Raw genomic sequence first — 25,925 nt, forward strand, 5'->3', positions numbered from 1 at the left:
CTCCTCACTAAATACCATATATGTCAAGACAGCAGAAAGAGAAATTTCAGTGAGGGATAGAGGTTCAATACTAGGTTTGTTATTAGATTAAATTCCAAACTCAATTATCTATTTTTAGTCATCTTCCTGCGCAAATGAATCTGTAGGTGAGTGAGCTGGATGTCTGAGCTGCCATTGTAGACAACACCATTAGAGTCAAGAATATGTTTTAGCTCAGTTTAAGGTAGACAACTACATTGGGACAACTGATTCATTTTCCAGTCCCTATGAGCTCAAGCTCCCACACTGGTAGGACATTGACTGGGAATATAAAGGTAAATAAAGGAAAGGAAAAATATAAGTGAAAACAGATCAAGTAATATGTTACAGGTTGTGAAAGTTTTCAACTTCATTTTGAAAAATGATTCATGCTTTTGAAAAACTGAAAAGTTATTTTGAAAAATCCTTTGAAAAACTACTCCCTTCCAAGTCTTCAAACCTCTATGGATTATTCCTTATCTATTAGAAAAAAATCTTGCAAATCAAGGATTTTAGGCAGCTATCAGCTTTACCTCAGTATTACATATGACTGTGGGAAAACCTTGAGATTTTCTTTTCTTCTTTTTTTCTTTGCAGCCAGTTTTAATCCAGGTCAAAAACTGCATGCACGAGCAAAAAAAGACAACATACAGAGCCCTTGAAATACCTGAAACTAACCCTGAATTCCAGTTCTCACACATATGAAAGGCATGAAAGAAGTGCTGCTTTATGTTCCAATGAGGGTTTAGCTGTAAGGGCTAAAGCATAGGCCTCAGGCTTATCTTCAGTGGGAATTTAATCCAAACATGAAACTGATGTCTGTCAATCTCCTTCCCACACTCAGGATTACAGTGCCATCAAAGAGACACAGACAGCTGAGAGAAGAGGTGGAAGGAATTACCTCACTTTCTTATCCAAACCTCTGAGTAGGAGATGCTAAGAGAGATGGGAGCACAACTGGAACTGTAATTGGGGAGGCAATATGCTGTGGGACCAGGTGAAGCTGCTGAGATGTGACCTCTTTTTAGTAGGAGCTGTCGTTTGGAAAGTGAAGGCCAATACATGAAAAGAAACAAACTAAAACCCCCAAAACCCAAAAATCCCAGCAAACCAACAAACCAAAAACACCACACTGAAAAAAATCCTACTTGAAACCAAGCACCCCCAAACCCTGAACAAATCCAGATCTGTTGCATGAGAAGGAAATTACTTCTCAGTAAAGTGAATGGTTCCACTGCTCTCTTTACCACTATGATCCTTGTGAACATAGAACATGTCCTCTCCTTAATCTGGGTGAGGAATATCCCAGAGATTAGAGCAGTAGATTTGCTTTTTACATGAACTATCATGAGGTTCAGATCCCTCTAAAAAGAGTTTCCTGTCTTCCAGAGCAGCACAGGTTATGACTGACTCTATTTTAGAGGATGTAAATTTATTAAATCTTTCCTAGCACACATACCTTGCAAAACTAATGCTGAATGACCACCCTATGTTGAGACAGCAGCTATCTTTCCTTATTCCAATGGGATCTGTGTCTTAAGTTCAGTACAATACTTCCATCGTGTTGCTCATATGATCTTTGAAAACCTTCAGCTCCAAAAACAAGAATTTGATTCCTGTGCCTTTTGTATGGGACTTAATGACCTCAGGCTTTGAAGTTTTTATCTTGAGCTTTTATTGCTTCTTTTGACCATGGTGACTTGCTGTTATCCCACTGGAATCACATCCTTATATACTTCACAGAATCACAGAATTAACCAGGTTGGAAAAGACCTTTGAGATCACCAAGTCCAACCTGATCTAACACCACCCTATCAACTAAACCATGGTACATAGTGTCATACCCAGTCTTTTCTTTAACACCTTCAAGGACTTCCTCTTCTGTATTCATGTATCCTTCCTTATCACTACATTCAGTCTCATTCTTCCTCCCCTCACTTGCTTTGGCCTTTGGTCCATTCTAGTCCTTGGTCTTCTTATCATCTCTTGATTCTCACTTCTGCCACTTCTGTTCCTTTTCAGATGCTTCCTCCTGCATTGCGATTTTCTTCCTCTAGCAATAACCCTGCCTCTCAGTAGGACCCCTTCTGCTTTTCCACACTGAGGGCTCTGAGTACTTGCAGCAAGCAGGAACCTGTGCTTTCTCTCCATTCCTACATGTTTCCTATGAGAAACACTGGCTCTTACTCTTCACTTTTTCTGTGCGAGTCAGCATCCGATGGATTACAGAACCAGTGTAGCCCCTTTCATCTCCTTTAGCATGCCCTCCCACTTCCCCCCCTTCTCATGCTTTCTTGTCAAATTATTTATAGGACATTGATTCACAGACCTGTTATGTCTAATTATATCCATTCACTTCTAATATGAATCGCAATTCTGTTAGGAGTTAAGATTGCCAAAAATGTTTTGACCTAAGAAAGAGGAGGTGGTGGCTACATATGCAGATCAGATCCTATAAAAGTGCCCTGGGATCTGAGTGTCTTGTCTTTTCTCAGAAATCTCTAAGGTAAGAGTTTCAGGGCTTGGGACTAGGGAGGTTGGGAATGAAGGGAAACTGGCCCTGCATTCCACAAGTTCCAGTACATTCCTACGGATGCTCACATTCATTCAATGGGGGTCTGCCACTGTCAGCTGTGGTTTTCAGTCTGCTTTCCAACCATCCATATGTTTTCAGTCTATAAATGTTGTCTGGGGTGCAGCAGTAAGAAGTAAGTTACTAATTCTGTTTTTTAATACCCTCCGTCTTCCAATCTGCAACCCTTTGTCTCACAAAAGGTAAGATCTTGATTTATTCACTTTTTAGGGTCAGGTAGATTTGCTGTAAGGCAGGGCTTCTATGCAGGTATGCTGGAAATCCTGATAGTCATTATATTTGCATCCATTGCATAAATACAGTATGAAAATTTGGCTGGATTGTTGCTATTTTTGTCACAAGATTCTTAAAGAACATGATCTTTAAAATACTGATCACCGCAGCATTGCCTACACTCTCCCCATGAATCTCCAGCAGACACCAGTTCCTGGAGAAACTGTCCTGAGGGAGTAAAAAAACATCAGAAAGAACTTTCCAATTATCTGGGGTGTGTTTTTTGCATTTGTCTCAAACATCAAGGGTCACTGGTGCTGACTCTGAAGCAACAGGAAAAGAAATATATATTTAAATAATGTTAATATGTTCTTTTTTCACATGGAAGATTGAGGAATGTTGTTAAAAATGTTGTGTATCAAAACATCAAAGTGCTAAAAGCAATCATTCCACTCTGATCTTCCTTTTAGTCTTTTTTCTGCCTCTGAAAATATTGCATAACTGTGACAAAAATATAAGTAAGTATTTGTAATAATAAGGAACTGAATGAAGGATGATACCTGCTTGGATAACTGGGAAAAGAGAGATGGAACTGCAGCTAAGTTCAGTTTTAAATATTTACATTGACGAAAATAAATTATTCACATTTACTTTCTACAGTAATTAATGTTAACTTTGTCAAATATCTCAAAATTATAAAATAACAACGAACAATCCTGTAAGGAATATAACCAGCATGCTTCAAATCAGTGAAGGGGAGTTAGCATAGCATTGATTTCAGGAAATGTCAAACAAAACAATCAAAAGAAAATAGTTTAATCCTTTAAAAAGTGAATCTACTAACACAATACACACATATATTGATGTATACTAACCTGCTATGTCTATTGTAATTTTTTATAGTAACATAAGGATACATTGTGATAAAAGCATCCAGTGTGTATAAAACAACCCAATGTACAATATAGGTATAATGTACAAATATAAAATATTATACTGTAATATATAACATAATAGATATACTGACATAATATGTACTAAAATATATAATATAGCAGTCTTATTTCTCCTAGGAATAGTTATTATTACTCCTGTTAGGAATCTTATAAGAAAATGTGAGATAATATAAGCAGTGTTAAAATTGCTGATAAAAAACTGGGACTACTTTTCAACCTTATGTGATTATTTTGTGGAATTGTCTCATTTGAGTCTATCAAATGAGATAAATATATTAATCAAGCGAAAAAAATATGTAGTTAGAGACAAAGCCAGTCAGGAAATTGCACCCAGTCAGTTGAATTGATAGCACCAATTTGTGTCGTGAAGTTTGTCTTTGGCTAAGATGGCAAAGTTTTTTTTTTTTTTTTTTTTTGCTGCAAAGAATATGCTTCCTAATATCTAATCTAAACTCATTCTATTTCAGTTGTGAGCTAATCCTCTTTGTTCTGCTGCTCCAGGTCCTGGTCTAAAGTTCTCTTTCAAGTCTCTTGGAACTCCTTTAGGTACTGAAAGGTTGTTAGAAGCTCTCCATGGAGTATTGTTTTCTCCAGACTGAACTACTCCAGCTGTACCAGACTATTTCCAGACCAGAGGGGCTTTGTCTCTTGGAGCATCTCTGTGGCCTCCTCAGGTCTCACTCCAACAGCTCCATGTCCCTCCTATGCTGGGACCCACCCAAAAAAAGACAGAAAGTGTTCTTCTGTAAATGCAATTGTCTAGTAGGACTAAAGATCTGACCACACAAAAAAAAATAATTACAACAGGAAAAATTTTCAGAAGAGAACTCTGAATTAGCAGAAACAGGAGAGGCACGTTAGTTGATATCTAAAGAGCAATCAAATGTGCTATAGGAGTGTTTCTTCTATCACACACTATTTTAATATATTCTCTACTCTCACAGATACTTGCTGCATTACGTGTAGTAAGCAGCAGCCATGTCTACGGACGCCGAGATGGCCATCTTTGGGGAGGCTGCTCCTTACCTCCGAAAATCGGAAAAGGAGAGAATTGAAGCCCAGAACAAACCTTTTGATGCCAAATCATCTGTCTTTGTGGTACATGCAAAGGAGTCCTACGTGAAGAGCACAATCACGAGCAGGGAATCGGGAAAAATCACTGTCAAGACTGAAGGGGGAGAGGTGGGTAAAATGTAAGATTTACAAGCAGCAGTTCATTCCCACTCTGGATTCTTAGTTGACATGCATGTACCTTCCTGCCCCCTGACAGACCCTGACCGTGAAGGAAGATCAAATCTTCTCCATGAACCCTCCCAAGTATGACAAAATCGAGGACATGGCCATGATGACCCACCTCCACGAACCCGCTGTGCTGTACAACCTCAAAGAGCGTTACGCAGCCTGGATGATCTACGTAAGTGGCAGCAGCAGCTTCCTTTGGGCAGCCTCAGGAGCTGCTGGGCCAGGCTCAGGGGAAGCCAACGTGCTGTGTCCCTTCCTCACAGACCTACTCGGGTCTCTTCTGCGTCACCGTCAACCCCTACAAGTGGCTGCCGGTGTACAACCCCGAGGTGGTGTTGGCCTACCGAGGCAAGAAGCGCCAGGAGGCCCCTCCACACATCTTCTCCATCTCTGACAACGCCTATCAGTCTATGCTGACTGGTGAGTGATTGAATTCCTTTGAGCTGCTCTTGAAATCATCTATCTGTAGAGGGAAATAGATGTAGGGTATTCTCTGGCAATATGGTGCCACACTTAAAAAAAAAATGGCGTGTGTGAAAGTAGTGGAAGATTCATTCACTTAACTGTAATGGTCTGTGAGAGCTGATTGTCAGTGTTCCCATTAGAATCACTAAAGACCTGGACATAACCTAGGGGGTGCAAATTCACTGGAAAGAAGTCACCTATTGTGTGGTGTAGACCTTATGCCTATAATGGAATCTTACATAAATGGATGGATGGATTTATGTATCTTAATCACTAAATTAGTCTCAGAGAGTACGGGGTACAGTTAAATGACAGATACCCTATAAATGATGTGTATAATATAAATTAAATTTTCAAGCATTAGTGTTGAGAAATAAAACAGAGATCTCTACCTTAAATGGGTACATAAGCCTCACTGGAGGCATTTATTATGAAAATGGATTTCATTATGTAGATCATGGCCATGTGATCTAAATTACAAGCAGCCTTTAGTGATCTCTGGAACTTCTCCACTGATCTGTAGTTGCATCTATGAATCAATTGCACTGTATAGTGAAAAGTAAACTTCATATAACAAAATAAAAAAATACAACTTTTAACATTTATACTGACTTCAAAAAATTTCATTCTGCTTTTTCCTCTTCCTTTCACCTCATTTTCTCTTCCTTATATATATATTGAAGTAAAAGGTGTGCAGGATTTTAGAACTTCTCTTTTGTTCTTTTCTTAGACACTGGGAAATGCATTCAGAATAGAAAAATAAAAAAAATGAATGTTGTTGATGTATAATCTCAAGAATACATAATTTCTGTATATATAGGGATTAAAAAACAGAGGTGAAAAAGGATGCAAGAGGTTGGTCAGATGTTTCTGTAATTAATGATGCCTCCAAATTTCCATAAGATTATTCAAGAAACTATTAGATTCAGAAGAATTAACATACAAAAAAAATTACAACCTCAATATTTTCATTACCTCTACTCTCCTATTAAGAGAGAAATAAGTAGCCTGATGAAAAGACAATGTCAGCAAAGGCATAAGACTGCTGAAGTTCCTCTGAAGTGTTTCCTTTACAGAACCTGTTGCTAATAGCTGATGTACTGCTGATAGCATCAAAAGTACCCACTAGAATTCTCTGGGCACTTCTTGGTATTTTTCTCTTCCTGGGTCCTCTGGAAAATTCAGTTCTTCTTTTTCTCCTAGTTCTTGAATTTCTTATTTCTCTTTCTTACCTCTGTCTCCTCACAGATCGGGAGAACCAGTCCATCCTGATCACGTACGTACACCCCCTGCGCGGGTCCCTGCGGGGCTGCCCGGTGCCAGGGCACCTCCTGCCTGACCACGCACCCTCTGCTTCTCTCTTGGCTTTGGCAGCGGAGAATCCGGTGCTGGGAAGACTGTGAACACAAAGCGTGTCATCCAGTACTTTGCAACAATTGCAGCCAGTGGGGACAAGAAGAAAGAGGAGCAGACCTCAGGCAAAATGCAGGTGAGGTCCCAGGACTAGACACCTGCAACTATCCAATTTCTTGAGGAGCTAGATGGTGACAAGAAGACTTCTGTTTCAGGGGACACTTGAGGATCAAATCATCAGTGCCAACCCACTGCTGGAGGCCTTTGGAAATGCCAAGACTGTGAGGAACGACAACTCCTCACGCTTTGTGAGTTGCTACTTGGGACAACTGTCAACACCAGTTTGAATATTATTGATGTCTGGATTGGTAACATAAGTCTTGATTGACTTTCCTGCTGCTTTCAGGGTAAATTCATCAGAATCCATTTTGGTGCCACAGGCAAACTGGCTTCTGCTGACATTGAAACATGTAAGACATCTTTCTGGCCTGATCCCCTTCCCTCCAGCCTTCCCCACTTCTTGTTCTTGACTGTGTCCTACCATCCTTGCCAGATCTGCTGGAGAAGTCCAGAGTCACTTTCCAGCTCAAGGCGGAAAGGAGCTACCACATCTTTTATCAGATCATGTCCAACAAGAAGCCAGAGCTAATCGGTAGGAAAGATCACTGACTCCTCCAGGCAAAGGTCACAGAACAACACTGAATGCCTTTCTGTGCCCATTGCATTTGACGTGCCTGGGTTTTGTCCTTCTTTTCAGAGATGTTACTGATCACCACCAACCCCTATGACTATCTGTACGTGAGTCAAGGTGAGATCACAGTTCCCAGCATTAACGACCAGGAAGAGCTGATGGCCACTGATGTAAGTAGCAGAATTTGTTTAAGGTGAAGTTTCATTTCTCTGACCATTATCACCTGGGGTACTCACCTTAACAACTCTTTTGTTAGAGTGCCATTGACATCCTGGGCTTCAGTGCTGATGAGAAAACAGCCATCTACAAGCTGACCGGGGCTGTCATGCACTATGGGAACCTGAAGTTCAAGCAGAAGCAGCGTGAGGAGCAGGCAGAGCCTGATGGCACAGAAGGTATCAGCACAACCCATCCCAGAGCGTGGAAGAGACTGGACACTCAGTTACAGGCAGCATGTCAGGGTCAGAATGATTGACTCAGCCTGTGCATTTCCCCAGTAGCCAGCACTGTAGAATGGCAGTGTGTCCTACCCAGAGGACTTCTCTGGAAGTACACAACTCAGTGGAAGACGCAGAATATTTTGAACAGTGCAAAAAATTATGCCTAGTGAATCCCAAAACATGCTTCTCTTTTCTGTCAGAGTAGGAGTCAGGCACAAATAAAGCAAGCTGTGCTGCTGTTTTGAATGGAAGCTTCCCAGGCTTGACACAGAACCAGGAACAACTCTCAAGTACTAATCAATAATTATATAATTACAGTAGCATAGCTTATATACAGCCACAGTGTCCATATACATACATTATATATATATATGTTTAATTTTTCTAGTCACAAATGTACCTTAAATGTCTTGTTGGAAATAATAAAACTTGCTCAAAATAATAATCTGTTATAAATCTTCTATAATGAGGTTTGGCCTTCTCACATGGAAGACCTATGTAAATAGTACTGGTGCTTGCTCTGAGCTTCCCTGTGAGACAAGACAAGCAGCAAATTGGAAAGTGATGACAGAGTATATGCAGTGCTGTGTTGCTTGTATTTGTTATCCTAGATGCAGATAAAGTGAGAGCTGGGAAAGACTTAATGTGTTTGATATTTATTGTTAGGGATAATACAGTCTGACTGTGAAAGTTGTATGAGATATCCTATTCATACTTTTGGCATTATACCTTGTTAATTTACCTCTCTCTCTCCAATAACAGGGGAGTTTCACTGGCCACAATTTTCAGTGCAGTGTACTTGAATGTCATCTACTTTCTTATTCTGTTTAATCAGAAATTGTGACTGCTTGATCTGCCATTTTCATGATCCTTGGTCCTTTTGTGTATCTAGTCTCCTGCATGTTCACTGTAAAAGTATTGGAATAATATTTAACTTTATTAATCATATAGATTAAACCAGAAACATTAGCAAGTCAAGAAAAACTACAATATTTTAAAGGACATGGTAAAGTATATGTGGCTTCTGTAGAAATCTGAATTACCACAAGATCCTTTCACTGGAGAGGTAATACCTGATCCTGTTCTATGCTTGTTTTCTTAGTTGCTGACAAGGCTGCCTACCTGATGGGTCTGAACTCAGCAGACCTGCTCAAGGCCCTCTGCTACCCCCGAGTCAAGGTGGGGAATGAATACGTGACCAAGGGCCAAACTGTGCAGCAGGTAAGAGACAAGTGATAATAGAAGACAAAATGACTTGATTTAAAAATTTTGAACTTCCTCTTTTACTGCAGATGGTAGCTTTCCTTTAACCTTTTCTTAGGTGTACAATTCAGTGGGTGCCCTGGCTAAGTCCGTGTTTGAGAAGATGTTCCTGTGGATGGTTGTTCGCATCAACCAACAGCTGGACACAAAGCAGCCCAGGCAGTACTTCATTGGTGTCCTGGACATTGCTGGCTTTGAGATCTTTGATGTAAGAGGAGGATCTTCATTAAACTCTCCTTGAAGAGGATTAGGAAATTGGAATAATTGGGTGTTGGGGTGGGCTTTATTTCACATAGGTTATTTCTATTTATCAGATAAACCTGCCTTTCCTCTAGGAATGGTACCCTTCTAGTTCTCATTGTATGTTGTATTCCACAGGGGTCTATTTATTTGTAGATGCTTGTTTTTGCATACAGAAGTGAAAATTGCATTGAAAACTGTTGAACAACTGATAAATAATAGCAGAGTGAGATTCTGAGGAAGTCAAAATATGCCTTTTTAAAGGAATATTTTTGTTAATGCGGAAGCCAGATTTCCTCTGAATGCTGACAGGTAATGTATACAAAGTCAAATGAAAAGCTGTACTTGGACTAAGCTCTGCAGATCTATTCAGAGCTCAGAAATATGTTGAAATAGTGCCAGGGCCCAGAAAGTTAGATAGATTAGAGGATAGAACATGCCAGACACCTGTCCAGTTCCAGCACTAGAATTCAAGATTCCAATCATGGAGACCTTAATGGGATAAGAATAAAGCCTACTGAAAGAGAGAAGGTGTTCCCAGAACTGAAATTCACAATTAAGTAAATCTTTACCTTCTGCAGTTCAACAGCCTGGAGCAGCTGTGCATCAACTTCACCAACGAGAAACTGCAACAGTTCTTCAACCACCACATGTTCGTGCTGGAGCAGGAGGAGTACAAGAAGGAGGGGATTGAATGGGAGTTCATTGACTTTGGCATGGACCTGGCTGCCTGCATTGAGCTCATTGAGAAGGTATTTCTATAATCCACAATGTGAGGTATTTTCAGAAATGCATTAATGTTATATGTATTTCTAAATGCAGTTTGAAATGGTAAATATGATACTGCAGATACATCAGTTAATATTATTTTTACAATTTGCTGAGCAGAACAATTCCTGAGAGCAGTAATATTGTCCCACTCAGGAAGTTATTTAATCTCTGAGTCTTTGTGATTTTTCATCTTGTTGTCCCTCCTTCCTTGTGCTTCTCCCAGCCCATGGGCATCTTCTCCATCCTGGAAGAGGAGTGCATGTTCCCCAAGGCAACTGACACCTCTTTCAAGAACAAGCTCTATGACCAGCACCTGGGCAAGTCCAACAATTTCCAGAAGCCCAAGCCTGCCAAAGGCAAGGCTGAAGCCCACTTCTCCCTGGTGCACTACGCTGGCACAGTGGACTACAACATCTCTGGCTGGCTGGAGAAGAACAAGGACCCTCTGAATGAAACTGTTGTGGGGCTATATCAGAAGTCATCCTTGAAGACTCTGGCCTTACTCTTTGCATCTGCTGGTGGGGCAGAAGCAGGTGATTTCTTTGAAATGAGTTCTACTATAATTTACAGAAAAATAAATTAAAATATTGTAATAATATTTTGCAATTATATTTACATTTCCAAAAGTGAAAACCCAAAACCTCATCTACTTTTTGGATCTCAGTGTAATAAAAGATATTAGAACTCCCTAAAGATCTTAATAGATCTGTAGATTTTCAAATGAGACTAAGGCATTAACCCAGGCTAGCTGAGAAACAAGATTTCTGCAATATGGGCCATTCTCCAATACTTAAGGGAATACAATCAAATGTATCAACACACTGTTAATTTTATGCATACCTTTAGATGTAAGAATACATAAACACTGCATTTGGTGTATTTACTTGCTACTAGTTTAGTTCCTCAAATAGCTTTCTATTCAAAATATTACATTTTATTTCCCTACTGCATTTTCTAAATTTCAGCTTAAAGTCCTTAAATTTCCTTCTACTGTCATCTGAAAAATTCAAGTCTCTTTTTTTAACTTTAACCTCTGCATGTGTTTGCAAATTTTGATCATATTATTTTTTGATAGATTTTTTTAAGATGAACATAGAAGCTTTTTCAGATTCTGTGTGTTTTGTTATTCACTTCTTTATAAAAAAAATTATTACTTTTTAGAGAGCAGTGGCGGTGGTGGCAAGAAGGGAGCCAAGAAGAAGGGTTCTTCTTTCCAGACTGTCTCGGCTCTCTTCCGGGTACTGTAGAATAATCATTCTAAGATTGACACATTATGAAAAGCAAAACAGAAAATTCAGTTCAGAAAAGCTTTAGATTGCTCTATTATATCTTTGTGTTCAGTAAGGATAAAATAATTTTCTTCTGCTAAAGAGGAATTCTTACCGAGTCTTGGGAAGTATTCCTTCAAAATTGCCCAAAAATTCTGTAAAAAAAAATTACTGATCACGGTTTTATTGCAGTGTTTTTATCTCCACCTAATATTGGGTTTGTGTTAGAGACACTTTTAAACCCAAGGCTTTGTTCTTGCTCCTAAGGAAAATTTAAACAAGCTGATGAGCAATTTGAGAAGCACACATCCCCATTTTGTGCGGTGCCTTATTCCTAATGAAACAAAAACACCTGGTAAGTTGTTATTAAAGTTCAGAGGTGTGATATAACTGATATTCTCTGTGCAGCAAAATGATATACAATATTGTTCTGTGATTTATTAGGTGCCATGGAGCATGAGCTGGTGCTGCACCAGCTGCGCTGTAACGGCGTGCTGGAAGGGATAAGGATTTGCAGGAAAGGCTTCCCCAGCAGAATCCTCTATGCTGACTTCAAACAGAGGTCAGAATATATGTCATCAACCTCCACCATATCCACAAATGCTGAATAACTTCAATTTCCTAATTATTTTAAATACTGTGGAAGTTATGGGAGAGGTTCACTGCACTTACCTTTGAGTACAGAAAATTTTCCAAGTGAGTCATCCAGGTTCTTTCTATAGCTATTGAAGAAAAAAAAAGGGCATTTTCAAAGAGATATTATTTATTTCTGTTCTTTATTCATATTCTGGTATGAGATAAAGTATTGTCTAACTAAGTATCCAGAAGCAGACTTTGTGAGACTTCGGCACCTGGAGAACAAAGATGACTTTCACCTGTCAAGACAGATATGTGAATAAGGACACTAAAAACATTCTAGACTAACTTGTTGGAAAACCAAATACAATTAAAGTGTCTTGCTTGGTGTTCTATATCAGCTGGAAAATAGATAGTATATACTGCCACTATTTAGGACTGAGATTGGCTTCTCCTTGCCCTGTATTTTGTTCTTGCACATAAAGTTTTCATTTATAAATAAGGCATTTAGATAACATGGCATGTGAAATACATCTGCAGTTACCCACAGAAATCAGTACCCATTCTGTGTCAAAAATCTTTGGAGTGGACGAAATGCAGTTTTCCCTAAAAACATATTTCCCCATGAGAGTGCAATTTCTAAACAATGGAAGAGTTCAGATTTCTTCACTTACCTTCCACTCTCGATCCCCCTTCAGAAAATCTTAACAATGGCATTTTTTGGTACAGGTTTGGTTGAGCTTTCAAGAATCTGACCTTCCCAATATTTTATTTCCTGCCACAGATACAAGGTGCTTAATGCCAGTGCCATCCCCGAGGGACAGTTCATCGATAGCAAGAAGGCTTCTGAGAAGCTCCTTGGCTCAATCGATGTGGATCACACCCAATACAAATTTGGACACACCAAGGTACAAATGCCCCCATTCACTGTCTGCCTGGGCTTTGCTCTACCTGACAGTGATGTGCTGACACATTCCCTCTCTCAAGGTGTTCTTCAAAGCTGGGCTGCTGGGACTCCTGGAAGAGATGAGGGATGAGAAGCTGGCACAGCTCATCACCCGCACCCAGGCCATGTGTAGGGGTTACCTGATGAGAGTGGAGTTCAAGAAAATGATGGAGAGGAGGTAGATATTTACTTGGCTTGCTAGGCCAATCCTTATCAGATACTAATGGCATGAACAAAATTGAAAATAAGCTGCTTCACAAAAAAATCTAATAAATTTCTCATTAATTCAGTTTGTCAATATGAAAGTATGTTCTGAAAATAGATGAAGTAGTATAAAATCCCAACTTAGGGAAACAAATATATATTTTTAATACTTTGTACTAATAATTGCTGAATTAATTTAATGGCTATATTATATGTATGTTCAGAAACTCAATATCTAGTCTAAGCTAATTATGTCACTGCTAAATAAAAAGAAGACATATCTCTGTCATAAGAAGAGCATTGTCTTCCCTTTGATAACTTTCATAAAAGCAACCAGGTCAGCTTACAAAAGTGTTCCTTTTCATTGGCCATGAAAGTGAGCCAAACATCTGGACTCCAAAACTGTCTACACACGTGGACAATATACATAACACTAGAAGGTTTTCTGAGGAAATATATATAAAATATGATCTAAATATTATTGAGAAATGTATATTGAATAACACATGGCAAAAAATTTCACATATAGAGATAGACAGAACTACATATGTATACATATATACTATATATAGATTTTATATATATATACAACTAAAAATTATTATTGTCAAGCCGCATGTTATACATATTAATATATACTGTTCACTATGTTTTATAGATGCTAAAATATGCACCAAAATATATTTTATTATTACCTTTCAGAGAATCCATCTTCTGCATCCAGTACAACATTCGTTCATTCATGAATGTCAAACACTGGCCATGGATGAAGCTGTTCTTCAAGATCAAGCCCTTGCTGAAGAGTGCAGAGTCTGAGAAGGAGATGGCCAACATGAAGGAAGAGTTTGAGAAAACCAAGGAAGAGCTTGCCAAGTCTGAGGCTAAGAGGAAGGAGCTGGAGGAGAAAATGGTGGCCCTGGTGCAGGAAAAAAATGACCTGCAGCTCCAAGTGCAGGCAGTGAGTATTGCTATACTTTTTGACTTGTAACATTCTATATGAAATCATCCCAAATGTCTCAGTAAAGGCATATTATCCCCAAATAGTATTTACTTTTTAAACATACACATCTTTTATAAAATAGGAAGAAAAGCCACATAGAATAGCTAAGTTGAAATCTGCAAACATTAATACATCTGCAATTAACTACTGAAGATGGTTCTTTATACTTTTAAATCAGGAGAGAAATCATTAATTTCCAGTCAACAGCTAGTACAGTTTACAGTATGAAATTTTAATCCCACAAAGTAATTCACAGAAGCAATTAGGATCACAAATAGTCTGATTTGGAAGGGTCTCAGAAGGATCATGATGTCCAGCTCCTAAGTGAATGGCCCATATCAGGATTGAACCCACAGTCTTGGTGTTACTAGCACCATGCTCTGACTAATGGAGCTGATCTCAGAGTCATTATCACAACTTTATAGAACTTTATTTATTTTCATACATTTTAAAATTTTGATATGTTATCAACTGAGCAATTAAGATTGTCTGGAGGTCCTATTAACACATTTTGTTTGGAGATTCAGAAGTGAATTCAGGTGGAGTAGGAAAGGCTGACAGTGTCAGATATTTCTCTGGCATTTGCAGTCCTGGCCTCTTCAAGAAAAATGGTGATGAAAGTTCACTGCTTCCTTTTTTCTCTGGGAATAAGAGAGTAGCAGCAATAATGTCCTTAAAACTGTATTTGCAAACAAGAATTTAGATTAATCTGATGGCATTTAGAAGTTTACAGCCTAAAAGTACATCTGACTCAGTAGCCTCAGATTAAAAACTGTTTTATTTAAATGAATCATGTAGGAAGCTGATGGTTTGGCTGATGCTGAGGAAAGGTGTGACCAGCTCATCAAAACCAAAATCCAGCTAGAAGCCAAAATTAAGGAGCTGACAGAGAGAGCAGAGGAAGAAGAAGAGATGAATGCTGAGCTGACAGCCAAGAAGAGGAAACTGGAGGATGAATGTTCAGAGCTGAAGAAAGACATTGATGACCTTGAGCTAACACTGGCCAAGGTGGAGAAGGAAAAACATGCCACGGAAAACAAGGTAAAGCACCGGGGATCACTGAACTGGTCAAAAAGTCAGTGTTTCTAGGAGAAAAAGAAGGACATATTGCCATTTGAACATAGGAACTGAGCCTGGCCTAAGGAGTGAAACGAAAAGCGCAACTTCTGGCTAACCAAGGCAGAGGGAAAATTTCAACCGATCAGCCAGCATGTTTTTCCAATAAATTCGGACAATTGCTTTTATTTTTAGGTGAAAAACCTGACTGAGGAAATGGCAGCCCTGGACGAGACCATTGCCAAGCTGACAAAAGAGAAGAAAGCCCTCCAAGAGGCCCATCAGCAGACCCTGGATGACCTGCAGGCAGAGGAGGACAAAGTCAATACTCTGACCAAAGCCAAGACCAAGCTGGAACAGCAAGTGGACGATGTAAGCACACAGACATAGAGCAGGAACAGGACAGGTGTGGAGCCTGGCCTGGCTGTTAGAGCACTGATGGTTTTGTTGTGTTTAGCTGGAAGGGTCCCTGGAGCAAGAGAAGAAACTGCGCATGGACCTGGAGAGAGCTAAGAGGAAACTGGAAGGGGACCTGAAGATGGCCCAGGACAGCATCATGGATTTGGAGAATGACAAGCAGCAGCTGGATGAGAAACTGAAGAAGTAAGTGTGGCTCTGGGGCACCTGAGTGCTGGGCTGCAGCACTTGTCTTTTTCCTTTGAGCTCTAACACAGTTCACTTTTCCCAAAGGAAAGACTTTGAAATCGGCCAGATCCAGAGCAAAACTGAGGATGAACAAGCCCTGGGCATGCAATTTCAGAAGAAGATCAAGGAGCTGCAGGCAAGTGTCTGTTCCTTGCCCTGCCTTGCTCAGGGCCAGGTGAGGCAGGAGAAGGGCACAGGTGTGAAGGGTCCCTGCTGTTCTGCAGGCCCGTATTGAGGAGCTGGAGGAGGAAATTGAGGCAGAGCGAACCTCTCGCGCTAAAGCAGAGAAGCATCGGGCTGACCTGTCCAGGGAGCTGGAGGAGATCAGCGAGCGCCTGGAAGAAGCAGGAGGGGCCACAGCAGCTCAGATTGAGATGAACAAGAAGCGTGAGGCAGAATTCCAGAAGATGCGCCGTGACCTGGAAGAGGCCACGCTGCAGCACGAGGCCACGGCTGCCGCCCTGCGCAAGAAGCACGCGGACAGCACAGCTGAGCTGGGGGAGCAGATCGACAACCTGCAACGCGTGAAGCAGAAGCTGGAGAAGGAGAAGAGTGAGATGAAGATGGAGATTGATGACTTGGCCAGCAACATGGAGTCTGTCTCCAAAGCCAAGGTGCACAATTATTTCTTCTCATTAATTCAAACATTATCAGGTATTTATCTTTTAACATAGAAATTTTAGTTAGTACTATTTTTTATATATTATTTCACTTTGCAACTTGAATGTGTGTTTAAACATTTCAGTATTATTTAAATCATTTTTGTATCCTTTGGGTGAGAGCTAAAAAATTTAACCTGTAAAACCTAACCTAAGGAAATCTGAGGTCTCATTGCTTGGTTCAGAATTTACAAAATAAGAAGCACTGACCATATTGCTTTTTATCTAAAATAGAAATTAATCCTAGAATAGAAATTGCCCCTTCTTTTTTATTCTTATTTTTCTTTTCTTTAATACCTCAATGATATTTTCTCTGAGACACAAACAGTATCTTAAACTAATTCTTCATTTTACGGTGCCCCATCATTTCTTTATCTATTGAAAATGGATTAGTGAAAATTGATAAATGATAGAATCATAGAATGGTTTGGGTTTGAAGGAAGTTTAGAGACCAATGCATTTCATCCACCCTGCAGTGGGCAGGGAATATACAGCTGTTGGAACTGGGGACACAAACTTTATAGAAATATGTAGAGATTAATCCCTCTGCAATTAGTCCTGCGACAGGCCCCTGTATCCTTCTTTGAGATAAGAAAAACTACTTGTTTAGAATGACTCATGTTAGAAAAATGCAAGCTCTTCTTCTTATCTTTTAACAATATTATTGGTTAGGTTTGGTTCTTTATAATTGGTTGTCCCAAACAAAGAAAGTTAATGTAGTTGGCCAAAATGTGTTAACCCTGTTTTCCATTGCTTTACTTGTGATCCCCCCAAACCCTATAAAAGTACATGTGTGATCACCCATCTTTGGATTTGTGGCCTGACCCCTTCACAGATGATAATAAAACCTGTGGAAAAAGTCTGAGCTACTCTCCTGGTCTTTTTATGACGGCTGGAAACTACAGGTTTCTGTGAGAAGCTAAGCGCCTGAAAGGCCAGCGCTCACAAACCTTGTAACTTTCCCCTGCCCAACAACAAATGGGCAGGGAACACAACAAAAAATACAGAAATATGTATCAGTTAAGTCAAAAATTTTGGCTTCTGAATCATTCTTTCTTCCTTTATAAGACTTCAGATTCTTACAAATTATGAGTTGAACCACTAAACATATTTCCTTCCATTACTAATGCAAACAGGCAAATCTGGAGAAGATGTGCCGTTCCCTAGAAGATCAACTCAGTGAGATTAAGACTAAGGAGGAGGAACAGCAGCGCATAATTAATGACATTAGTGCTCAAAGAGCTCGGCTACAAACTGAATCCGGTAAGACACTTGTGTTTTTAAGAGAATACAGTATATTACCTGGTCCTTTAAAAACAAAAAGAAAAAAGGGAAAATCATCTGGAGTCTTGGAGGACTGAACATGAAGTTGAACCTGAGCCAAAAATGTGTTTTTGTGATGAAGACAGCCAACAGAACACTGAGAGAATCCTGAGTTGCATTAGGACAAGCACTGTCAACGGGTTAGCGGAGAGTGATCCTGTCCCCTGCTCATTATACATGAGGCCTTGCCTGGGTTGCTTGGCCTTGTTAAGCCTCCTGAGATTCCCATGAGCTATAATCCCTCTTGATGACTCTGTAGTTCTCATTCTGTAAACTTAATGCTTAACACAAACATAGAGTAAGGTTGGTTGGATTTTACATGACAGGCCATTTCTAGCCTCTAAGAAACGCGGGTAGGTATCAGTGATTAGGAGTCCATGAAATAAATAACATTTTCTTTAACTCAAAGTATTTTTACATGGGAATTTATTATCAAGATTAATACTTTTACATAAATCATAAATTTTGTTTACTCATCTGAACACTCCCAGGTGAATATTCACGCCAGGTAGATGAGAAAGATGCTCTGATTTCTCAGCTGTCAAGAGGCAAACAGGCTTTCACCCAACAGATTGAGGAACTTAAAAGGCATCTAGAGGAAGAGATAAAGGTAAGAAGGCTCTCCAAATTCTGACTTGTCCATTGGGTTCCTTTTGCCTTGGAGGAGCTTTAGATACATATGAAATCACAAAATCAACGAGATGAAAGGGAGGCAAAAACCACTTAGGTAATACATTGCAAGCCTTCCCATACTAGTTTTGTTCCTCCTTCCCCACAGACTATATGTTGTTTTACAGATTCCCAGACCTTCCGCTTTCATTCAGTAGCTTGCCATTACTCAGCAGGATCGGTGGCCATCTGCATTTCAGACAGGAGATTTCCCAGGATATTTCCATTCACTGCCACACTGCTATTCTTCCCTTAGGCCAAGAATGCCCTGGCCCATGCCCTGCAGTCCGCTCGCCATGACTGTGACTTGCTCCGAGAACAATATGAGGAGGAGCAGGAGGCCAAGGGGGAGCTGCAGCGAGCCCTGTCCAAGGCCAACAGTGAAGTGGCCCAGTGGAGAACCAAATATGAGACGGACGCGATTCAGCGCACGGAGGAGCTCGAGGAGGCCAAGTATGTGGGAAGAAGGATGGGAAATGGTGGGAGAAGACAGAAACTGGTCAAGGGAAATTGGAGTCTCTGAGAGCGGGTTAAGACAAGAGTTGGATAGAGGCAACAATATACTGTCATTGTAAAAAAGGGGAAAAGCGTAGGAAGAGGAAAAAGTGCAGATTGGAAGGGAATAGAAGACTACAAGGGCTAAGACAGGCCTAATCCTCCATAAATGATAAGACACAGAAGTGATAGATCTTGTTGGCTGCATACACTCCTGGACAACAAAAAAACATTGTGGGAAGTGTTTGGATCAAAACCTCCAAAGTAACCAACTCATGACAGTATAGAACTGATGCCCTTCCAAGCTCTAACATGGCACTCTACCTCCTCCCAGGAAGAAGCTGGCCCAGCGTCTGCAGGATGCAGAGGAACATGTTGAGGCTGTCAATGCCAAATGTGCCTCCCTGGAAAAGACAAAGCAGAGACTGCAGAATGAAGTGGAGGACCTGATGATTGACGTGGAGAGATCCAATGCTGCCTGTGCTGCTCTGGATAAGAAGCAGAAGAACTTTGACAAGGTCTTTTGGCCTCCAGCACCAGCACTCCTGCCCAGAGCATGCCCCCATGATGGCCACAGCCCTACTCACAGCCCGTTTCTCTGCAGATCCTGGCAGAATGGAAGCAGAAGTATGAGGAAACGCAGGCTGAGCTGGAGGCTTCCCAGAAGGAGTCACGCTCTCTCAGCACAGAGCTGTTCAAGATGAAGAATGCCTATGAGGAGTCCTTGGACCACCTGGAAACAATGAAGCGGGAGAACAAGAACTTGCAGCGTAAGTCCCTGGCCCTCTGCTCCTCCCTGACCTTTCTCACGATCAGCCATTACCACCATTGCTCATGGGTCTGTGCCTGCAGGTCTGCAGAGATGCCTGTAACCTTGGTGGGACAGGACCCTTCCCATTCTGCTCTGTGCCTGACCATGCCATTGATCTTTGTTCCCATAGAGGAGATTTCCGACCTCACGGAGCAGATTGCTGAGGGAGGAAAAGCGATTCATGAGCTGGAGAAAGTCAAGAAGCAGATTGAGCAGGAGAAGTCTGAAATCCAGGCTGCTCTAGAGGAAGCTGAGGTACACAGCATTATTTCTTGCTGTCTTACTTGTCCTGGATCTCTGTCTTGTTTATCTCATTCCCAGACAAAAGAGAAGAGGTCTTATAAAAGTAGAGATATTACCTAAAAACAAAGCACTCTTTTTAACTCAGAGCTTCAGGTTCAACATTTGTCACATGAGAAGTGTTCTTACTTATTCTTCTCCAGGCCTCCCTGGAACATGAGGAGGGGAAGATCCTGCGCCTGCAGCTTGAGCTCAATCAGGTCAAGGCTGAGATTGACAGGAAGGTAGCTGAGAAAGATGAGGAGATTGAACAGATGAAGAGAAACCACCAGCGAGTGGTGGACTCCATGCAGAGCACCCTGGATGCTGAGATCAGGAGCAGGAATGAAGCCTTGAGGCTGAAGAAGAAGATGGAGGGAGACCTGAATGAAATAGAAATCCAGCTGAGCCATGCCAACCGCCAGGCTGCAGAGGCACAAAAGAACCTGAGAAATACCCAGGGAGTGCTCAAGGTCTTTTGAAGAGAAATTGTCTACAGAGAAATACCTTGGTTAATACTTTCAGTCCACAGGAGCTCTAAATCTGGTTGTAATTTCTTTCAATGGCTCTACAGGACACCCAGATCCATCTGGATGATGCTCTCAGGACACAGGACGACCTGAAGGAGCAGGTGGCCATGGTGGAGCGCAGAGCAAACCTGCTGCAGGCTGAAGTTGAGGAGCTCCGGGCAGCCCTGGAGCAGACAGAGCGGTCGAGGAAAGTGGCTGAGCAGGAATTAATGGATGCCAGTGAGCGTGTGCAGCTCCTCCACACCCAGGTGAGGTTATCTGTTGAGGAATGGAGAACACCTTTATGCTTTATTCCAGTCACCATTGGAGGCTCAGCTTGGAGGAAGGCAGTCCTCTTTTCTGGAGTATTCATCATGTTACTAAAAGCGATCTTTGCTGAAAAAATATGTGCACTGGTTGTTTTCCCAAGCTGCATAGAATGACACCCATGCTTCCACCTTATTTGCATCTTCAGACTCTTTATTCACAGGGACATGCCAACTTCTCTGAGCAGTCAGGGAATAGAACTCTGAGACCACAGCAACATTCATTCCTTGTTAGCTGAAATGTAGCTTTGAGGAATCCTCATGTACTTGTTTACTAGCAAGAAACTGGGGATGAGCTCCTGGTTCTGATTTAGCATTTATCAAGGAGAGTTTGACAAGAGCTATGTGTCATAACAGCCATAAAGCAGTCAAGTGCTGAAATCTATGGGAAGTGCCCAGTTTCAAGTGATGAAACAATTCTGGAAGGGATTCATCCCATCTACATTCAAAATTTTTAGTCTTTTCAGTTGTCGAGAGCAGATTACTATCCCTTAATGCTGAAGAGCAGGCATTTCATTGACTTTTCCCTTACTCTATTTTTGTTGCTTTCCTGTGCCAGCCTTAGTGGATAAGATGTGGCACAGATTATATTTCTGAGCACTTTTCAAATTAATAAAATCAATTGTTGGAGGAAAAAAGCTTTAAAAAACTGTCTTTTGCCTAGTGACAAGAAAAAGCTCTGGTATAGATTCTTAAATTATTGAAAATCCTCTAATGTTCTTGATTTCAAATAATGAACTTATTAAAACAAACCTCTGATGCTTCTCAACAGAACACCAGCTTGATCAACACCAAGAAGAAGCTGGAAACGGACATTGCCCAGATCCAGGGTGAAATGGAGGATACCATCCAGGAAGCCCGCAATGCTGAGGAGAAGGCCAAGAAGGCCATCACAGATGTGAGTTGGGTTCTCCTGGCATTGCTGATGGTCAGTGTACTCTGCCCAAAATATCTCCAGTCCTAAAATGGCTTTGACCCTTGGCTCTGATCAGGCGGCCATGATGGCAGAAGAGCTGAAGAAGGAGCAGGACACCAGTGCCCACCTGGAGAGAATGAAGAAGAACCTGGACCAGACAGTGAAGGACCTGCAGCATCGTCTGGATGAGGCTGAGCAGCTGGCACTGAAGGGAGGGAAGAAGCAGATCCAGAAGCTGGAGGCCAGGGTGTGTAGGGCTGGGGCTGTGGCTGGGTGAGCGTGTCCTTGGAGAGACATTGGCAGGGAAGCTGCAGGGATGGGCTTGTCCTTGCAGGTGCGGGAGCTGGAAGGGGAGGTTGATGCTGAGCAGAAGCGCAGCGCTGAAGCCGTGAAGGGTGTGCGCAAGTACGAGCGGAGGGTGAAGGAACTGACCTACCAGGTAAGGCAGGAATCTTCTTAGTGTTGATAAACTCTTACTCCTGGAACACAAAATGTAGCCCCAGGGGATTTCTTTCTATCTTGAGTCACGCATACAAAAAGAAGAATAATGAAAGCACCAGGAGATCTTTCTATTTCATGTTTACAATATCCAGCTTATCCTTTCTGTCTTACTGGGAAGCAATGTCAAATAGAAATGTTACTTTCTATTTCACGTAGAGGAGGGTAAAAGAGATGCTTCTCTGTCTTGTCATTCTCTTTAGTCTGAGGAGGACAGGAAAAATGTTCTCAGGCTGCAGGATCTGGTGGACAAACTGCAAACTAAGGTGAAAGCTTACAAGAGACAAGCTGAGGAGGCTGTGAGTATCACTGTGTTCAGTTTATCCAGGTGGAAGTGGGATTCTGTGTTGATATTTTCCCCTGTGTAGCTCTGTTTGAACCCAATCAACATTGTGGTAGTAGGTCTCTGCTTCATTTCACTTTCTTTATTTCATATTTTCACCTAGCAGTGTTACAGTGGGATTGTTTTAAAACCTATTTTATGTTTCTTCCTATCTCCAGGAGGAGCTGTCCAATGTCAACCTGTCCAAGTTCCGCAAGATCCAGCACGAGCTGGAGGAAGCTGAGGAGCGGGCTGACATTGCAGAGTCACAGGTCAACAAGCTCCGAGCCAAGAGCCGGGAGATCAGCAAGAAGGCAGAAAGTGAAGAGTAAATGCCTCCAGTGTTGTAAACTGAGAGAATTGCACAAAATGTGTCATTCTATCACTTTAATTTTGTAGTCACTGCTTTGTCCTTCATTAATCTGTAGATGAGTAATGCCTACATAATAAAAATTGTAGAGCTTATGCCATGTAAATTATGAGAAGTTGAGTGTTGCATTTTAATCATTACCCTGAATTCTTCTAAGGTTTACATTTTTCCTTGATTATTTTAAACTTATTTATTCAGTTAAAAATCTTGTTTTGGTTATTTTCAAAGTTTCAGCCACTTTTAAAGTGGTCTAATCAGACATCCCACTTTGTTCTCACCAAGCAATTGAATCCAATACTTCCTTAGCTGAGAAAATATTTTTTTCCTCTGAAACATAATATAATTACCCCTTACAACTGTTGCTTTAGCAATACAATAGATATTATCTCAAATGTTCTGTCCAAACAATAAGAATTTATTAATCTTCCTCCCTATTCCCACTTAATCTTTGATTGTTCATTTAATTCTTGTGTCTTCTTTGCAAGATCTTACTTCAAGTTAAATTTCTTCAATCATTTAAACCACTTTGAAATATAATTTCAAGGACATTTAAACGTAAAATGAGATCTATTTTCAACTTTTACTCATGAAAGTGATGTGCAAACCAATATTCCCAGGGCAACATAACCAGCAACCTCATATAGTCAGTTGGTCACTGGCTGTATTCTGCTTCCAAAACTACCTCAGATTTTCTAAACTGGTCAGGCAGATACTTACCTCCTATGATGTCTCCAGCATAGTCCTGATAACTTTGCCCAACATGGGCTCACTCAAAAATCTGTGTTTTCATTCTTTATGTGTATCAGGAAACAGAGAAATCCATGGTCACCTCTTAAAAAACACATTGATGGTTCAATGTCATTTCATGCTGATGCACCCAAGTGATCTATTAACAAGAACCTAGGTTACTCTCATCTCCTGGGATGGCTTGTACCATCAGGGACACCTTCCACTAGACTCGGTTATTCCAAGACTCATCCAACCTGGCCTTGAATGGGATGGGGCAGACACAGATTCTTTGGGCAACCTGTACCAAGGCCTGAGCACCCTCACATGTGCTTCCTAATAGCTTCTCACTGAAAGAAAGTAGGTTTAGATTAGATATTTCCCCTTCTCCTGTCCCCCCATCCCTTGTCCCCAGTCCCTCTCCAGCTCTCCTGGAGTCTCTTCAGGTCCTGGAAGGGGCTCTCAGCTCTCCCTGGAGCCTTCTCTTCTCCAGGAGAACCCCCCAGCTCTCCCAGCCTGGCTCCAGAGGGGCTCCAGCCCTGGAGCATCTCCATGGACTCCCCTGGATCTCTCCAGCAGCTCCAGGTCCTGCCTGTGCTGGGCCCAGGGCTGGGGCAGCTCTGCAGGTGGGGTCTCACCTGAGCACAGGGGCACAGGGGCAGAATCCCCTCTTGACCAGCTGCCCATGCAGGGGCTCAGCCCAGAACACAGGGGTTTCTGGGTTCCAGTACACATGGCCAGGGAATGTTTGGCTTTTTGTCAACCAATACTGCCAAGTCCTTCTCCTCAGGGCTGCTGTTGATTCATTCCCCACCCAGCCTGTAGATGTGCCTGCCTATACATCATATAGATATACGTGTGTAGATATACACACATAAATACATATTTATATATGCATACACACACCCATGCAGATATATATATATATATGCATATATATATACATACATACACTCACTCATGTAATTTCCAAAGCTATTTTTTGAGCAGACATCCAGTTAAATGAAAATCTGTGTTATTCTTTCATCACTGATACATAATCAAGGTCAAAAGTAGTCACTCTTTTCAGCATTCAGATTCAAGGCTTTGATAAATACTTTGCAGCTTTACATGACAGCTTGCCCTGACTGGATTCCTAGCTGAGTGTCATGACATCTCTAAATATGTTGCTGGAGTCACAAGGCAGGCACCTGAGAAAAGACGTCTGTGGTATTGATTGCTACCTGTGAAAAGGATTGCTACTGAGTTCTTTTTGGAGAAGGAAAAAGCTGATAAATTAGCATGCAACTTTTGTTCTGTGTGACTACACAGATAGTCCTGTTTTAATATATGCCTACTTGCTCAGACACCCTCTTATCTGCCAAGGAATTATTCAGGTTTTATGGGGTCCCACTTCCTACTTTTTCTGATGGCTTTTTCCTGCCTCTGAGTCAAGCAGAAAATCTTTCTCTTTCTGGAAGTGTGTGGACTTCTAACCAGAGCACAGCTGTGCAATTCCCCCACAGGATGTACACACGTGTTCTGTATAAATGTCTGCTGGGAACACATTTGCAGTCTTGGCACTGGTGGGACCTGAGGGTGTGTAGCTGCAGCAGTCATGTCATTCTCAGGTTAACTGATCCAGCTTGTTATAGTCCCCCAAAATCCTGAGCTTGCTGAATTGCTGTTACAAAATTATCCAGGAGTTCCTTCAAAATACATTAGTTGGAAAAACAGGGAAGGTAGCTAAAAAGAGTAGGTGCAGTCTTGCCTGTTTAATGTGGAAGAAAAGGACAATATGGAGTTCTCTGGTTGTTTTGAAAACTAGGGAAGTGTAGCACATTTCACAAACATCACTTTTTACTGTACCCATCCAGCCAGATATTTTCACAATGAGAAAAGTAGCAGTCCTTGAAGCAGCTGGCTTTGGTTTGGCTCCCTAGAGACGCCTTGGAGAGCAGCTTTGGGCTGGATGACTGCTCAGGCAGTGACAAGAGCAGAGCCCTGATATGAACCCAGTGACCCAGCTCTGCACCTGGCTGCTGGCAGGGCTGCAGGTGAAAGGTGAGGCTGATGTGGGCAGTCAGAAGGCAACAGGGAGAA

At 41.3% G+C, this 25,925-nt stretch overlaps 1 protein-coding gene across 6 annotated transcripts; it reads left to right on the forward strand.

Moving 5' to 3' along the window:
- Positions 1-4,758: 4,758 nt before the first annotated feature.
- On the forward strand, positions 4,759-23,079 carry LOC134052115 (myosin-1B). 6 transcript variants are annotated; one of them, XM_062506359.1, is made up of 38 exons: positions 4,759-4,962; positions 5,051-5,194; positions 5,286-5,442; positions 6,736-6,763; positions 6,862-6,976; positions 7,056-7,148; positions 7,247-7,310; positions 7,394-7,492; positions 7,598-7,701; positions 7,788-7,926; positions 9,074-9,192; positions 9,293-9,442; positions 10,056-10,226; positions 10,469-10,796; positions 11,407-11,483; positions 11,781-11,868; positions 11,958-12,075; positions 12,874-12,997; positions 13,077-13,213; positions 13,942-14,197; positions 15,038-15,280; positions 15,491-15,667; positions 15,753-15,898; positions 15,986-16,076; positions 16,165-16,554; positions 17,736-17,862; positions 18,414-18,532; positions 18,848-19,044; positions 19,421-19,604; positions 19,691-19,856; positions 20,028-20,152; positions 20,341-20,649; positions 20,751-20,954; positions 21,784-21,909; positions 22,004-22,174; positions 22,262-22,366; positions 22,629-22,724; positions 22,927-23,079. In XM_062506359.1, the coding sequence occupies exons 1-38, from the start codon at positions 4,759-4,761 to the stop codon at positions 23,077-23,079; spliced, it is 5,844 nt and encodes a 1,947-aa protein (XP_062362343.1). The 6 variants fall into 6 exon arrangements, with proteins under 6 accessions (XP_062362343.1, XP_062362344.1, XP_062362345.1 ...); XM_062506360.1 differs by having other exon boundaries at positions 10,469-10,778; XM_062506361.1 differs by having other exon boundaries at positions 10,469-10,774; positions 11,409-11,483.
- Positions 23,080-25,925: the final 2,846 nt, after the last annotated feature.

The sequence above is a fragment of the Cinclus cinclus genome, chromosome 20 (assembly GCF_963662255.1).
Source record: "Cinclus cinclus chromosome 20, bCinCin1.1, whole genome shotgun sequence".
Taxonomy (NCBI): Eukaryota; Metazoa; Chordata; class Aves; order Passeriformes; family Cinclidae; genus Cinclus; species Cinclus cinclus.

Coding starts and splice junctions, on each gene's coding strand:
- LOC134052115 (XM_062506359.1), top strand. CDS start 4,759: ATGTCTACGGACGCCGAGATGGCCATCTTTGGGGAGGCTGCTCCTTAC. Junction 7,927..9,073: donor AGAGCCTGATGGCACAGAAG/GTATCAGCACAA, acceptor TTGTTTTCTTAG/TTGCTGACAAGGCTGCCTAC. Junction 20,153..20,340: donor CTGCTCTAGAGGAAGCTGAG/GTACACAGCATT, acceptor ATTCTTCTCCAG/GCCTCCCTGGAACATGAGGA.